Genomic DNA, 17,530 nt, shown 5'->3' with positions numbered 1-17,530 from the left:
CTCCCCATTTTCAAGCATTTGCCATGTAGTTCTAAGGAACTCTTACACAAATTCCTTTTCAGTTCATGTAGGCTATTCTCACTTGGGATGATTGGGTTTTTATGTACTCCCTAAGGTGTGGTGGGTTTTGTTTCTCTTTGTTTTATTTAAGGTGTGCAGGTAGAAATAGTCTCCTCTGAAAGTACAGCTCATATTTCAAATCACTGGCATCTCATTTTAGTATTGATATGCATATTCTAATACATGTTTTTGTCAGTAACAAGTATTTGTTACTGAAAGGGAATCTGGTCATCTCTGTCACTGGATCATTCTTTCTCTGAAGGAGGAATGGAACTGAGCAGTTTTTCTGAAGTTTAGCTCACCTTGAATGTAGTTCCTTGCACTGAATTGTATTTATGGGGCAGTTGCACTGTGATGGCAGAAGTGTTGTAAGCCAATATTTCTGTGCTTCCTGAATTCTTGGGCACAAATACAGAACTGATGAAACATGCATTTGATTTTGTCACCCAAGAAATGTGTGTTTGACCTTAACCTCAACTTGAGGAGGAGGAAATAAAGTATTTATAAAAGATCAAGGCCTAAGTCTGGCTTTCAGGCTAGGTCCAGGCTCCCAAACCAGCCAGCTTCCCAGCCTCCCAGCTCCTTGCTGACTGCAGCTCAGGCCACATGGGGACCTGCAGACTGAGTCTTGCCCACAGGACATTCCTGTCTCGTGTCCTCCCTGGGGAGCTGGAAATCAGCAGTTTGGAGTTTGGACAATGTGTCTAAATGGCCTTGGAGTGAAGGATCTAGAATGGCTGTGTTTTGGCTGGCTGTAGCTGTGCTTGGCTAGGTTCCTATGTTATGTTTAGTTGAGGGGATATGGAAAGGAGAGAATATAGGAATTAAATGCCTGTACAATAGCAGACTTATTTAATATGTATGATTTGTTGTTTCACTGAAAAGTAAAAACCTTTTATTCCCTGAATGCTTTGCTAAAATAGGCTTTGTGCTGGCTTGGCAACAATTCTCCTTGAGGCAGTTTTTTTAAGGCATATGCCCTGTAAGGTTTTTGGTTTTGTTTTGTAAAGTTCAGTTTCTTAAATTTGTTACTGTTTTACAGTGAACTTGATGATGACTTGCTTGGAGAGGATTTGCTAACTGGAAAAAAGGTAAGAGATGTGCATTAAAGTGAATTGTTGCAAATATTAAAATGTAAATGTTGCTCAGCTTAGACAGTTCAGGTGTTTGGTTTGACATCATGTATTTTACAGTCACCTCCCCAAAGCCTGACAGCCACAGGTTCCTGAGGTCTGCCTTACTGTCAGGGCATTCTGCACCCAATGCTTTGTTTCCTTTTGTGAAATACCTCCAAATATGGCTTTTAAAAATAAAACTTAAAGAAAAATTTATTTTCAACCCAGTTAAGTCTCCTGAATGCTAATTAGCATGATGGAGAATTTAATCCAAGTGCCAGTTTCCTGGCTATTAAAAATCACTTGTCAAAATACCAGCAGTATTTATCAGAGAGGAAATAAAAAAGCAGTCATTGTTGTCTGTGAAAGTTCACACTCAGTGTGCATGATCTGCTACCTCGTTGTTGATGAGTAAACAGAGGATTTCCCCTTTTAAAGTGAGGGGAAAAATATGGCAGCAGCTAAAACTAGGGAACCTAAACAAGTTTTCCCCATGTCTGCTATAGACTCTTCCTGCTGGTACCTATTTCCAGGAGTGAACTCTGGGAAAAGAGCTAAATGGCTTGAGTTTGAGAAGTCAAATTGACTGGCCACCTTTTTCTATATTTTATCTTTTAAATGAACTAATTTTGAAAGTAGTTTTTGAAGTTTTAGTTGGAGATCAATAGGTTGTTAAAAAACCTAGCTCTATTAAGAGTTGAGTTTTATTTGTGGTAGTTTTTTATAACCATCCTCTAAGTGTTGGAAATTAAGCTTCTTGAAATTATTACAGCTTCTGTAGCCATTTCCTATTAAAGATAGGAAGTTCCTTATTCTTATGTGCTGGTTTAAAGAGAGTAAAATTCCAGGAGGATAACGATTGCAGATGTTTGTTACACAGTTACCAAAACCAGAAGAAGTTAACATTGAATGGAGGTCATAAAGCTACTTACTTATATTAAAAAATTATGTATGTGAATACTAACCAGTATTTGATTCTCCAGTGTATTATAGTTTTTTGTGTTTTTTCTATTCTTTTTAATTTGCCATGTTATAGAGCAGTATCTGTGTGTATGGACTCATGTGATGGGGTAATAATGCATTTCTCAGAAAGTTCTTCCTGAGTTTAGGCTAAACTTCCTTCTACCTAATCTCATCCCAGTACTTTCAGATAAATCTATCTTTGTTTAACCTTTCTGGCCCTATTACTTTAGAAGTTGGAAATGTTGCTCAGCAGAACTGCAGTTATCTCTCTCTATGGTGTAATTATTAAAAAAAAAAAAAAGAAACAGCTAAAAGTTGTTTAATTTGAGAGACAAACTAGGAGGTGACACAGTATTTCAGTATTTTCTTATGTTTTTTTTTTCTCTTACAAAGTAATCATGATTTTTCAGTTTTCTTTATCATATCCTTTCCTAGTCTCCTATCTTCTCTCTAGAAATTGCAATTTATATGTTTTCTTGACTTGTCTAATGCATCAAGGTCACAAGGCTGTGTACAAGAGCTAACCTTTGTTCCTTCCTGGTTTGTCTCAAGTGAGGTCACCTTTGGCCATTGGGAATGCATCAGTGAAAGAGCAGTGTTGATAGGCAAATTTGAGTTCTCTAAATTTCCTTAGGATTGTCAAAGATGTATTTTAAGATTTGTGATCTTGTGTTGTGTGGTTTTTCTCATTGAATTACGTAATTTTTTTGAAGATATGGTCTTAATTTGGGAGGTATTCTCCATGAAAAATATTTAGCCTTCAATACTTCGTTAAGTTTGTATCTTTTGTTCATGATTGACTTTTTTTGAAACCTAGAATCAGTCAGACTTGTCAGATGAAGAGCTGAATGATGATCTTCTGCAAAGTGACAATGAAGAGGAACAAGAATTTCGGTATTTCTTTTTTTGAATCTTGTCTTGGATAACTCAAAGCTATAAATGACTCCTATTACTGATAACTAATAACTACTAACCTAAAGTTATTGGTATATACTTAAAATAGTTTTGCTTTTTACCTAGTGATTGGTAGCATTGTTAACATTTCAGTAAAATGATTTTTTGTTGATTTTGATCTAATGAATTTATTCAAATCTTCTTATAAAAAGCTTACAAGAAGAAATAGTGTCAGATGCTGTGCATATAGAATTAATTATAAGTACTTACAGAGCTTTCTTTATTGCCTCAGTATTGCTTACTGTGGTAAGCTTCCTTCTCCTGATGTCAGATGATTTTTTGCCTTTTCTTTTACATATCATATCACTTTTATGTATCCTCAGTACACTTAGCATGCATAATTGTAATTCCTTAAGTCTGATAATTTATCATAGTCCTAGTGTTGTGTTAGGCCAGGAGACCAAACATCCTAAAGGCCTTGTAGTGGGAGGCTGGAAAACCCTACACTATCTTGGAAAGCCAAGGTCCTCTCTAGAATTCATCCTGTAAATTGGAGGTTTGGCCCAGCCAGGGGTGGAATTCCTTGGGGTGGGAGGATATCACACTATTCATTCAGGCCTCTCATTGGGGCATCTTTGTTAGATATACTGATTTGTAAGATCCCATATACAATTTCTAGACCTATCATGTGTTGTGTGCATTTTGGTACATTCCACCTTGCTGAAGTGGTGCATTTAATAAGGATCCTTATTAAATACCAAGGTAAAGACCCTTTATCCCTTAACTGTGTCTTCTGGCTCTTAATTTTTAGGACCAAGGGTATCAGTCCTATAGGCATCACTCCATATATTCCTTTTTGCCATCTTTCTTCTAAAAATCTGTCTTACCGCCTAAGACTCCGAGGAGGGGAATTTGTGACTTAAATATTTGTCTACAATTACATAGCAGAAAATTTTGAACAGACTTAATAGGATTAAGATATTTCCATGAGAGTTTACTGAGGATCCTGCCCTGTGAATACCCTGTGGTAATACAGTTTCTCAGCTGAATTATGGGCATTGCAAGTCAAAATGAGTGTCTTGTTGTTTTTACTTTTCAAGCTGGACTGAAGTAGGAGAGAAGATGTTTATAATGCCAAAGTGATGCAGTGCCATTGCTGCTTTTACTGGCCTGTTTTTCCAGCTTTCCGTTATTGCATGCTGTGCAGAGCATGTCTTCTGAAGGGCTATGAATATATGTATAACATACATAGGTGTATCTCCATCTCTGAGATCTCCTGTATTAGCTGTAATTAGGATAAGGACTCCTGTCATTATGTTGGACTGATGAGGGTGTGATAAAATGCTCCACCATCAATCTCTTCATTTGCTGTCATTTTCTTCCCGGCAAGAGTGAGGGTTGGACTGTTCCCTTCAAGAAGGGGAATCCCAGTTACAGTCCGTGGCTGTTTTTTGCTGTATGTCCTCCTTGAGACACCTGGGTAGCAGGGATGGCTGTGTGACCAAACACAATGCTGATAAAACATCTCAAATGTGAGGATATTGCTCAGGGGAAGCAGGTTTCCTGTAGACAAATTTTGCATTTTTAGCCGTTTTCTTGCCAGCGAGAGCCTTTCCCTTCCCCTTATGTTTCCAGTCGACCTCGTGTTTCTGTAGTTGGAAGGATAATGATAATCCTGCATAATGTCTTCACTTTCGTGTTAAATCTTCTCTCTCTTGCAGATGCAAATAGCTCAAAGCTGCCTGGGTCTTGTTCCCTCAAACTTAGGAAAATGGAGAATAATAGGAATGTTATTTAAATAAAAAAATTCTTTGTGTTCCTTATACATAGAGCTCTCAAATCAAGAACTAGTCTGCTGTTGGTTAGTTGCTTTTTTATGTTGATGGCACTGGCTTTTGTAAACAGTAAACCCTGAGCTTTGCTTTGCCTGCCTGCAGATTATAAACTTGCCAGTTTTTCTATTGATTGGTTTTTTCCAGTGTCTGTGCTACTTGAGAATGTCTTAATCATTTACATTACAGTTTTGACTATTTGTTTTATATTAAGTAGAACATTAAATCTATCATGAAAATGCAAGTTTGAATTCAAGATAATCAAGAATGAACAATGTTAATACATTTAGTAAAAAGTATTTTACTAGTGTATTCTAAAGATTGGGAAAACAGATGCAGTTATAGTCATTTTGTGTGTTTTTTTTGTTAGTCTTGGAATTAAAATTGAATCTGGTCTGCTTTGGTTACCAAGCAGGACTTTTGCCAGTTTGACCTGCTAAACCATCTGGTTGGTTTGATTCCCCTGGTCAAATAGCCTGCAGCTGGTGATAAGCTGCATTTTAGTATGCATTATGAGAACATGGCATGGAGTCAAATAGTATATGGGGTATAATTCTATCCACCAACTTGGAGATTTTACGTTTGTTAGCTTTGTTTTGCTGAATCTTTGTGAGTAGTTGCCAGTTAGACTTCAGCCTCTGAATTGTCCCCTTGTCCCACAGCTCTCCAGGTGTCACAGTGAGCCTCAATGCCACATCTGGCATCCTGACACCATACGAGTCCATCAACGATCCCTCACTGGAACACGAGTCTGAGTATGACCAAGGGGAAGATGAAATTGGTTATGACAAATCTGAAGCACCTGAAGAATATGCCTCAGAGTATGCAGAGGAAGGACATTATGAAGGCAATGATCCTGAACTGACAGAAGACCAAATAGAATATGGGGAAGAGCCTGGAGAAGAAGATGAAGTGCTAGACCTTGAAATCAATGAACCCCTAGATGAATTTCCAGTGAGTTTCCTTCTATTGTATCTTCAAAGATAACATTGCTTCACGTGCATAGGGTTTTAGACTGATTTAAAATCTGGTTACCTCCCTGGGGAGGAGGGGAAATTAGACCTATTATCACTGTCTGCCAGTTTCTTTATCTAGGCTGTGACAAAGTTTGTGTTGACAGCTTGTTTGGCGGTAGGTAATGCTCCTTTGTCATGCTGGAAAGCAGTTGAGAATCATGACCTTGAGGGTTGTATCCTTAAGGAAGAAAACTGCTTTGTGTGGTGGAGATACACTGCCAATTGTTAGAAGTACTTAATGCAAAAGCTTTTATCCAGGCTTTAGACAAGATCTGATAAAGTCCTTCCAAGGTGAAAAGATTATTGACCTGCTAAAGACATCTTTAAGGTGCTAATATCCCAAAGTGATTGATGTCCTGCTTGTTCATCCTTTTTGTAACTGAGAGCTGTCTAAACCTGAATAAAGAGATTGGAGGTTAGTTCAGAAAATGTCACCTGCATAATTCAATATAATTTAAGCAGCATATTAGAGAACATGCACTGACTTTAATTGTTAATGAAATGATTTAATCTTAATCAAAACTGTATGTGATCAGTGAGGTGTTTGAAAATACAAGCAAACTTAAGCAAGGTTTTGCTTTTGTTTTATGTTCATAATTTTTCAGAGTTGAACCCACTCATATGTAAGCCCTTGCAGAATGCTTTAAGAATGTTTATGTTTAAGGGGGTGAAATCTGATGTTAGTGTTTATATGCTATGGCCAGAAAGTCCTGCAGTGTTTGCTTCATGAATTTGTAATCAGTGGATGCAGATGTATAGAAGTAGTTGGGACAAACAGTATTAAATTGCATCTTTATGATGACATTGCTGGGATGAATGGAAACTGTTTTGGTTTTGATAATTTTGAAATCACTGTCTAGTTAAAAGCCCTGCTAATCATGCCGTATGTGTGCCATATTACGTGTAGTTGACTGTTCCCAGAGATGCAATACTTCTCTTCCACTCTGGAAGCTGCAGCAATGCAGTCAGACCCCACCTAATCATTGGCCTTGTGTCTTTTCACCTTCCTGTTTACTGCTTTAGGATGAAGATTACATGCAATCATATAATGAGCAAGCAATGGAAGAACAAGGAGAGTATGCAGCTGATGAGGAGTTGGAAGAATCCCAGACAATGGCTAATGAATCAGAAGAGGTATGTCATTAATTTAATGGAAATTTTAAATAACTAGTTCTGTAACAGTTTGATTTTGTAGAATTGTACATACTGCTGGGTAAGAATTGATGCAGCTTTTCCAGTGTTGAATTATTGGTGGTATTATGGTAGTACTCTATGAATAAAATTACTTGTGATAGCATCTATATTGTCAGATACATCAGATCCCCTGTCCCCCTTCGGATTAGAATCATAAGGAAATGGCAAAAATGTGCATATTTAGTTTTGGCTTCAACATTAGAAATTCTGGGGCCCATTTGGGTAGGAAATGATGGTAATACTGCACAGTCTGTTAAATCTCCAAGAGCTGTGGTGCTTCCCTTTCCAGATGGGTCGTTGTTGCTGTTGGGATGTACATGCAGTTCTTGGGTATCACCCTTTGAGGAGGAGTGTCAGCATGGAAGGTTTGGTATTTTAGACAGACACAGAGATGGTTGTTTTGAAAGTTGTGTTGAGACTGAAATTCCTGTGAGATTTTATCTTCTTCAATGAGGAAAATTGAGAGTTCCTTCATTTGCAATAAGAAAGCTTATGTTGAAATCTGCCAAGTATGCATTCGCTAATTATAGCCCAGTAGTGATGCCTAAAAGTTTTTTAGCTTTTTATATATTTTTCATATATCTACAGACTTGTAGATTTTTAATACATATTTGTGTAGGTTCTAGTATTTTTCCTGCCCTCTCTCCCAGTTGAACAAACCTTTACTATACGTTCTTGAAATTCTATTTAGTCTAATTCTTAAGAAGAGAATTCCTGACAAAGTTATCTTATGTTCTACCAGAACCTAAGAGACATAACAAAAAAAAGGGAAAGAAGTGCCTGGACCAAGTGAACCCAGGGCTGGGTTACTGGCATAACTGATTTCCTATCGGATGTACTGGCTAGGTAAACTGATTAATTAACCTTACAAAAATTACAGAAATCCTGTATCATGCATGTGCAGTGTCATATTTTGTGCACCTGCAAGCTTTCATAAAAGAATTGCTTTTTAATCTTACCACTTCAACTGTGTGGCAAGGTTTTTCCTTTTGTTATTAGGCAAGAGTATCACAACCATTTTTAATTTGCAGCAAGTTTTTGATGTAAGATTTTTTTTCCTTTCCCCACCAGGAATCTGCTTTAATATTACTTTTATTCCAGTTCTTAATTAAGTAGGATTGAATGGATTACCTGCTGAGAAGTGTAGTCAGAGTGTATTTCCTCTTTGGAGCTTTAACTCATCAGGAAATTAATTCCTCAAAGACAGAGCAGCATTACTGTATGAAGTTCTCACAACTGGGTGTGCTGTGATGCTCCAGTTGTATGAAACCTATCTTGGTAAAACAACATTTTTTGATAGGTGGAGATCTCCATTGAAAGGGACCACCTGCATCCTTCAGCCTCCACTGCTGCAAGTGTACATCTTGTACCAAATACACATTCATGTCATTAATTTCCTACTTCCCAGGTGTTAAAATCTGCCTTCAAAAGAACTGTGAAATCCTTGAACACTTTTTATTCCTTCACTGGATTCATGATACACACTTTGTTTTGTTGTTTTGGAGGTGAACTGATGCATTTGTGGTGTCTGCAGCCACAGTGTGAGATAATGGGCACAATGCACATCATGTAAAATTAAATACATAACTGGGACTCCCTGCCAAACTTATTGCTGTAAAAAATCACAGCTTCATTTTGGGAGTATGAACTTCAGAGTGAGAATTCTCTAAAAATCAAATTGTCTAAATTTGTCTAATTCAGAATTAAATTTGTTTCATTCGAAAGGTACCATCGATGCAAGTTTTGTAAAGGAAGCTGTTATGGAATTTGTTCATCATATATGGTGAAAGTTTTGGTCATACCTGCAGTTACTCTACATTTTGGCTTTATTCTGATGGTTGGTAGATTTTCCAAAACAGTACCATCTTTTTGTTCCATCATTATTTTGTATGGATCTTACTTCCATTTGGCAGTAGGCTCACAGTTGCACTCTCCAAACAATACCACCATGGGAGAGAGCCTTTGTAGAGTATTCACTCCTGTTCATTGCATGGTTAGATACCTGCCTCCAGCTCTGAAGAGTTTTGTTCTTCATTTGAGTGTTATTTAACAGCACTTTTCCCTAAATCTCATAACATTCAGGGCTTGCAAACAGGGGTAAGGGTTGTCATTCTCCTGCAACACAACAGTGGAGCAGTAATGGGTGTGGTACAAAGAAGGAGCATTATTATCTCTTGGTTGAAATTTGGCATCTGAATAACAAAGAAGGATGTTGGGTGGTGTTTTATTTTAAACAGTTACCACAGTAAAACCAGCTAAAGCCTTTTACTATATTGCCTGAAGAAATCTTCTTGTAAACCAAGAGAAAATCTGACTTGCTGGGGAATTGGGACATGATGGGAGGAAACAAGTGAATAAGGGAGGTGAGACAATTGTTACAAGGGACACTCAGGTGGGAGGAATAGGCAGCTAAAGTTTGGTTTTGAAACAGTGCTTAAAATTTGAGAACTTGGATTAATAAGTAAACAACACTCTGTGTGGCTCCCTTGAAAACTGTAGCAGTGCTTCAGAAAAGATTTTTGCCTTCCTGAGGTACAAAGCAAAACCCAACACCCAGAAGTTTCAGCAGCAAATAGGTGTGACAGAACAGCCACATGATGTATTATGTCCTAAATATATTAGAGGGAAAATATAACTAATTATTTCTGTTAAGTGTTCATAAAAATTAAATCTCATGAAATTAGAATTCATAATGTCTTTGTTTTATAATGAAAGTAATCTGTGAAGTCAATGATAGAGGATTTATCATTGCATTATTTAAACTGTGTCTTGGGTTATGCTGATAAGAAATGAAGAGTACTTTAGTCAAGAAAGCATTTCATGAAGAAGTGCTGCATTCTTTGGACAGAATAAAGGCTTGGGAAAAAAAGACCAGTCTGTCTGATATGTTGCATCCTTGCTTAGCCAGAACTTCTGCATTTTAGTTCTGTTGTTCAAGTTTTAAAACACGACCTACCAGCCTGGAAGAAAGTGGTGAAAAGAGTGCAAATCAAAACAGCCAATTTTTAAACATATTTTTAAGCACTTAAATTTGTTTTTTGGTTCCATTTTTCATCTGTGGAATTGAGGTGCCCTTGGAATAGGTATAATCTCCTCTTATCTGCTCTGTTATTTCTTGATCCCTGGGATTGAACAATTGCAGCTTCTTCAGTGTTAACCTGTAGCAGATGTCTCCGCTTCCTTTTTTTATGGCTTGTTAATTTAAGTTCTTTGTTTCACCTTTAATTTAGTTGGTTTTGCACATCTTCTGAATGTCTGGCACAAAGCTCTCCTGAACACTTTGGGAGGGTCCTGTGTCTGGGGGGATCCCGTGTCTGGGGAGATCATGCTGTCAGTGTTTCTGCAGCTTGCCTTGGCCTGTGTCTGTTACCATTCCTGCAGCTGCCTGTAAGCTGCTCAGGGCAGGAGCACTCAGCCCTTCTCCACAGCAGATCATAACCCAGTGTGAGGAGTCCTGCTCAGTGGCTGGGATTTAAGGCATAGTTACTGAATGAGGATGGCAGGAGCCCCTGACCTCATGGTCAGAAAGGTCATTCTGTTTCTGTGTAAGGGGCAGCAAAGTTCTTTGGTAGCTTTGTGCAAGGTGTCATAGTGGGAAATGTAAAGCTCCCTTTGGGAAGCCTGGGCTGTTGAGTCCAGTCCAGTGACCTCGAGTAGCCATTCAGGGACTCTTAATATCTGTGCAGAGATATTCATCATTAGCAGGTATTAAGGCAAATCCTGTAAGTAATAATATGGCTTAATTCTGTGTCTGCAGTTGTGTCTTTTAGAATCTTGGCAAAACATCTTCTGTTCAGCTGGAAGATAGAAAAGATCATGTAGGAATCTTGCATTTTCCAATTGCAGAACAAACTGCAGGGGAAGGATGTGTGCTCCTACCCTGCTCAGCCAACCTTTCCTGGAGCTCTGTGGAGAGAACATATGGGTGACTGTCAGACATGTTTGTGTCTCCATTGCATAAATCCCTCAATAAAAGGTGTAATCAGATTTGGACATGGGTCAGTTACCATTCTCCAGCACTGCCTTGTCTTGGTGCCCCCTTTTTCATTGGCTCCTTTGATATTTTTTTTGTCTTTGATATTTAATGCTTGTATGGCTGTTGCTGGTTAATGGGTGGCAGGAGCATTATGCTGATGAATAAAGTGAGTCAGACCAAGACTTCAGAATTAGTGTAAGTGGGTAAGAGTAGAATAATGCTAGTCTAGAAAAGTTTGGAATTTTTTTATTGTTCTGTAAGTAAGTAGTTGTCTGATAGTCTGTCAGAAATTGGGATGTTTTCTTTTTAGAATAGATTTTTTTTTCCCAGAATGAATAATTGTCAAAATGCAACAGAGTTTCAGGGGTTTTTTAACAGCATTTAATTAAAACAGCAGAAATTTCCAGGACAGTGAAAGTTGTCATGACCCTTTCTAGTTCTGATTCTGAAGTTTGAGCTACACATAGAGCCTTGCACGATTAAGTTTAGCACTCACAGATGAGATTACATGACTGAGACCAGTCTTTGATTAATAAAAACCAGAATTCCAATGTAAATTTTAAGGGCCCTGGATGTGTCTGGGGTTTTGTGCTTTAGAGTAAATAAGGAGGCTCATTGTAGAGTAAGCATGTCTTGAAAAACAGCTGCTGCAGTTCTGACTTCAAAATCCTGATGGAAAAGTTTCTAAAAAAAGAAGGGAGACAGTAAAATTGTGGGGTTTGTGATATTTATGCAAACACAGATTTAATAGAGATATTGCTACTCCTTGCTCTTTTGGGAGTCCCTCTTTTCAAAGTAAAATGCCAACCCTGTCTTTCTCTTGGTGTTGTTTGTTTTCATTAAACCATGTTAGCATCTCTTTTCTTGCTAACATCCCTCCTCTGTTCCACGAGTATCAAATGCTTGCCCTCAAAGGTATTTTGATTATATGTGGATATGTTAATTAGACCAGTTGTGCTCAGTTGGGTTTGCTTTTGAGGTTTGGATTTCTTTCAGTCTTGTTGAAGGTGGTTTTTTCCTCCTGGTTTCCCTGTTGTTTTTACTTGTTTTTTTTAATATGATCAAGTTGTTACACCAAAATAAATGTACTTATAACGTGAAAGCCTTGAAACCTTTTGTAAAATTTGACTGTACTTTTAGCTGTATATCTTAAAGCAGTTTAGTGAGGTCAGGAGATGGAGTGCTTAAAAATTTGTCTGGAATGGATAACACACAACTTGGGATCAGTAGCCCATTAAAGCCCTGTAACTAAGTATACAGATCATTTATTCACCAGACCAAAGCTGGAGTAGATTGGAGCTTGAGTTCATCAGGTTTGCTGTCTTTTATAAAGCAGAAACTGTTTTGCCAGGTCACCCTGTCTCTGATCTTGCTTCACACATTTTTATTTTGGTTATGGATGAAGTTTGGCTGCTGGATAGGGAAATTTGCAATCTCTTGCACAATTATGGCATTAATTCTTTCTTGATTTGTGATTTAATATCTGTCCACCTGACTGTCACACTTGCTGTGCCTTTCTCATAAAAATTTCTGCACTGATCTGGTTAATTAGAAGATTAAATGATTTCTGCATGTTAGATTTGGCTCATTTTTTAACTGTCCTCAAGCAGCATTAAATTTATGATGGATTTAGTGGCTTTGCATAGAATTAAAATGCATGTGCATTCTAATTTAACAGGCTCTAAGAAATTAACAAGTAGGCTTGTACAAGAAATAATCAAATACACAATAACCAAAATTTTTAATGGAGAATCACATGATATTAGAACACTTCTAATACTGTGGAAATCCACTATAACTTGTGTAACACTCTGGACATTTTCATCAGGCCTCCATGTGAAAATGAATTTTTTTTTTTTTAGTTTCTTCTCATTTGAAGGAGAGGGACCCATTTTCATTTGGATCATTGTTTTGTTTAAATAAATGTTCTCTGTTTTAGAGAGAACTGGAAAATAAATTCTAGAAGCATTCCAATAGCATCCAGAATACAAATTTAGTATTTTCAAATTTATCCAATCCTATTCTTATTCTACCCATCAGTTACTGAATTGAAACAGAGAAGTATTTGAGGAGTAAAGGCGTACATACCTAGAGGAATGGGATTGAGAGGTTGTCTTTGCTGTTGGTTGGTTAGGTTTTTTTTAACAGCATGGTACTGACAGTTGTTAAAAGATGAAAAAAATATAGGATTTTACTGTTTCTGTTATTTGAATTTGGTAGTAACCAAGGTTTGCATCATAGTCAATTCAGTGATAAAAGTCTGTGTGCAGAAGTACCTACTAATCAGATGGAGGTTTTAACTAGAGTTTGAATAATCCCTTAAATATTACAGCAGATTTATTTTCTAAATATATTTTACTTTATTGCTTATTATGTAGTACATATATTTTTATTTTCAAAAAAATCACCCACTCTTAAATGTTCAGAGAATTATATATGAGCACAATGTATAATGCCAGCAAAGTTTGTAAAAGGGGCCTTTTAAAGAAAGCTTTGCTTTTGATACTGTTTACAAGAGACTTGGTTTTTTGAGGCTGCATGTCCTCTGGTTTTTGTGATTTAGGCAGCTATTGGGTCTCTGGAACTTCAAGAAGAAACAAAAGAAGAGTCTGATGAGGAGGAGGATGATGATGAAGAGTCTGGACGATTACGTTTCAAAACTGAACGGAAAGAAGGAACGATCATCAGGCTCTCAGATGTGACAAGAGAAAGGAGAAACATTCCAGAAACTTTGGGTGAGGCTTTGTGGCAATGGATTGTTTTGCAGAGCTGTAATGAATGATAGGGAAAGCAAAGGGTGTTTTAGCTGAGGTGCGTTCCAAATGGGTTTGCAACCATGAGACCATATTTCTACAAACCACATAGAGACTGAATTGTGTTTTTACAAAAGGTGGCTTGACAAAACAGAATATTTTAAAAACAAGAGTGCGCTGGAATAACTAAATTTCTGCACATAATTGCAAGGTAAAGGACAGTTGCATTTGTTTTTATGTATCTGTGGGTTTATTCTTTAGTTTAATATAAAAACAAGACCAGCCAATAAGGAGAGAACCTTATAGTGGAGCTTGACTGTTAAAGGAACAGTGATTTGAATTAGACTTTTAAATGTAATTCTGAGTGATCTGGGATGCAGCTCTGAGATATAAGGAAAAGATGAGTGCACATGTGGATGATTCTATCAAGAGGTTTTTAAACTAATGTTTGGCAAAACCACAATATTGCTGTTGTGAAATGGTTTCTATTCATACTAATTTTTCTTAATAATTTGTTGATAGAGACAGATAACTGACCATGTGGTAGAAGGTTAAACCACAAAAAATTCTGTTTGCGTCTATAAATATCTGATTCCTTTGAAGATTATAGAGCAAATTTTTGCAGCTGCTATGGTTTAAAAATGAAATTTCATTGCAGACCTACATCTCCTTACTCTAAAATATGAACAGTAGTTCAGAAAACACTTAAAGAGGAATTAACATTTCAGTTGAAGTTACAAACGTAATTTCCATCCTGTCACATTTTGGTGACCTTTTGTGACAGCTTGTCTCTATTGGAGGAGTGCATTCTTACTTACTGATTAAAGATGTCATTTGAAACCATTTTATTACCAGCAATAGTGAAATTAATCTTGACACTTAGAGACACTAGAAAAATAATTGCTGATTCACTGCATTAACTGTGTGTGTGAGAACTGTACAGTCAAGATGAGACCAAGTTTGTGCTGGTTAAAAAGATGTAAAAATACAGTGTTCTCAGTAATGTAGCTAAAATATTTCCTAAACATTTTCTTCATCCAAGATAATGTAAAGGATGGATTTTCAAAGTTCAGAAGATGGGTATTGCAGGACAGCTCTGAGTTGATTTTTAGCAATACCAAGTTTGTCACCTTTGATAAGAAGTGCATACCTTCTTTCAGTGCCTGTAGGTGAAGCCTTCTCAGAGTGGGAATTGTTATTATTCTCTGGATGTAGTTAGATCTTAAGGAATGTGGAGGAAAAATTTCTTTGGTATTACCAAACTAAAGTATTCCCTTTCTGTCTATTCAAAAATACACAACTCAAACCCTTAGACTTGTGCAGAACCAATTGCAAAGTGCTAACAAAGGTCAGTTGGCTGTGGCAGTAGTTCTTGTTATGCCCTGTTTAGTTGGCTTATGTTCACTGTGATGCCTCATGTCTGAGATTTCAGGCAGGGCTGGGAAATTAAAGTGAGTGTTCTAAATAGGTCCACTTGCTCTGTGTCCAGAAGCAGAGTAAAATCAGTTTGCAGATCTGGATGGTGAGGAGAAATGGCAGCATACTGCATATATATGAAAATGAATGTGTTTGTAGTTGTGCACGAGTTCTTAGCCAGGGAGGAGCTGTATTCATGACTGAATACCTGGCTCTGCTTGGAAGAGCCCAGGGAAGGAAAGAGAATCTCTTCTTCCTCTGCTCATCCCCTCTTTTTTTGAGCAGTCTGAGGTATTTTTCAGGGAAGCAGGGACTGTTTCTGTTGCTTCCCTCCTTGCAAAGCCATCTCCCATGCCTTCTTCTCTGCTTGATCTCTGTGTGTGGGACACAGTGCTCTCAAATTCAATATGCAGGCCTCCTCATAGTAGAGCTGATTATATTTTGCTGTGTGGTGATGTGTAGCTACGTGCAGCACTTGAGGTGCTCATGGCATCAGTCTTAACTTCTGCAAGAGGGTTCTGAACCTGCACTTATGTGTCTAAGCAAAATTCTTCACAGGTTGGACAGTTGCCCTCATAGGAATGCTGTGGAGGAAGTATGCTTGATGTTGATATAATCTTATTTTTAAAATCCAATGGTTATCTTGTACTTCTGTGGTCATAGATGTAGGATGAATGTGAATTTGTGTGTGGGTTTGTTTGGGATTTTTTTCCCCGAAGTTGGTCCCCACTGTGGCTGAAAAACTGAGAGTGTGGATTGTGCCTTTAAGGACATGGCCTTAAAAATTTGAGGAGTGAAAGTGAGTAAAGTGAGGAGGAAAACAATTTAGGTATTTTAAAGAGAGTGATGCTGCTCATCCAAGATTGACAGACTTGACTTTGCATGGATGCTGTCATCCCTTCCCCAAGTTTAATCAGCACAGTGCTTTGACGTAATTATGTTTGGGGCAGCCCATCCTTTCTTCCAGAGTTGTTTCTATTCAGTGACCTTCACTGTGTGCTCAAGAGGCTGAGAGACTTGGCCATAGTCTTGCTTTTTATGAAGCCTAGCTGTGTTCTTGGGTTCATTAAAAATTGCTTTCCCTGCATGTGATTTCTAAGCTATTTAATAGGGACTTGCTTCTTATCTTGCTTGACCATCATTGGTAGGTACTTGTTGCACTGACTGAACTCTATTTTCCAGACTACAGCCTTGCTGAGTTCAGGGTTGTAGTGTGGAAGATGTCAGAGAAATTGCCCTGCCTGTCCTATTCCTGGGAAAACAAAACAACTGTCCAAGCAGCAGAACACCCAGGATGCCCTGCAGGACTTGGATCATTTCTGGATAAGGGGTAGAGTGTTAATCTTTTGCAGCATAGTGGCACTATTTTCCCCTTTGGGTGTATGGAGAGTAGGGGTCTCTCTTCCAGGCAGGTCAGGTCAAGGCCCACATTTGCCCTTCAATGTTTGTGGGTTTCTGAAGAAACACAACTTGCTTCAGGTGTGGAGAGGAAGAAGACTTGAAATAAAAGCCTAGATGGTTTTTCCCATTTAACCAGCATTTTTGATCCCTGGCAGCCAAAGATGGCTGTGGCAATTGTTTTACTTGAATCTAATGCTTTTAATTGCTTTGGGCAAGAGTACATTTCTCTTAATTTTTGCCAGAAATGCACATTTCATACTAAGATTTGAGGGACTATGGTTCCTTCCCTCATTCTGTAAGATTTTCCTGATAAAGCCTGATTGTCTTGGGCTGCGCTGTGCCTTGAGGGCAAAGGTAGCATTTCATAAGAGTGTTTGTTAAGGCTTTATGCCATTCAGTGGTGGTGTCAGAGTGGAGAGAAAAGGAGGCAGAGAAACTTGTCTCATCACCAATGTGCAAAAATGAAATAGGAAACTCAGGCAGATCCTGGGCTTTTAGAACTCTGTCATGTTTGCTGTGTTCTTACAGGCAAGTTCAGAACTTTTAAAAATTGAAAAGCTCCTGCTTTGTGGAGGTACTAAATACTTCTGAAAACTGGGACATGCAAATTTACAGTCTTTGCAGCTCAGTCATGCAGGTAGTTTTTGTAGCAAAGTAAGAACAACTGCTGCAGAGGGAATGCTCAGTGCTCACCCTTTTCTGCCCTTCTGTCAATCCTCGACTTCAAAGACTAAGAGAGATTACTTATGAAGATGTTTAAGATGGTGGTGGTTTAAGTAGCTTTGGCCTTTAGACTCACAAGAAACTGTTAGTTGTCTAATTGATTTAGTTATGTATTCTTGGGAGAGGATATCTCGTGGAGACAGAGTAGTAATGTCTCCTGCCAGGTACTAATTATTTCAATTCTGAT

The 17,530-nt window shown here is 37.9% G+C and overlaps 1 protein-coding gene across 4 annotated transcripts in view; it reads left to right on the top strand.

Annotated features, from left to right (window-relative positions):
- Positions 1 to 17,530, top strand: part of RBM33 (RNA binding motif protein 33) — a 103,017-nt gene that overhangs the window by 16,281 nt on the left and 69,206 nt on the right. For all 4 annotated transcript variants that reach the window (XM_084203918.1, XM_084203919.1, XM_084203917.1 and 1 more), the window contains exons 3-7: positions 1,103 to 1,151; positions 2,956 to 3,032; positions 5,527 to 5,818; positions 6,904 to 7,014; positions 13,614 to 13,785. In XM_084203918.1, the coding sequence (XP_084060044.1) occupies positions 1,103 to 1,151; positions 2,956 to 3,032; positions 5,527 to 5,818; positions 6,904 to 7,014; positions 13,614 to 13,785 (701 nt within the window). The remainder of the gene's footprint in view (positions 1 to 1,102; positions 1,152 to 2,955; positions 3,033 to 5,526; positions 5,819 to 6,903; positions 7,015 to 13,613; positions 13,786 to 17,530) is intronic.

This window comes from Fringilla coelebs, assembly GCF_963513975.1.
Source record: "Fringilla coelebs genome assembly, chromosome: 1".
NCBI classification, from domain to species: Eukaryota; Metazoa; Chordata; class Aves; order Passeriformes; family Fringillidae; genus Fringilla; species Fringilla coelebs.
The sequence above is the reverse complement of the archived record's forward strand: the minus strand, read 5'-3'. Positions and strand labels throughout refer to the sequence as shown.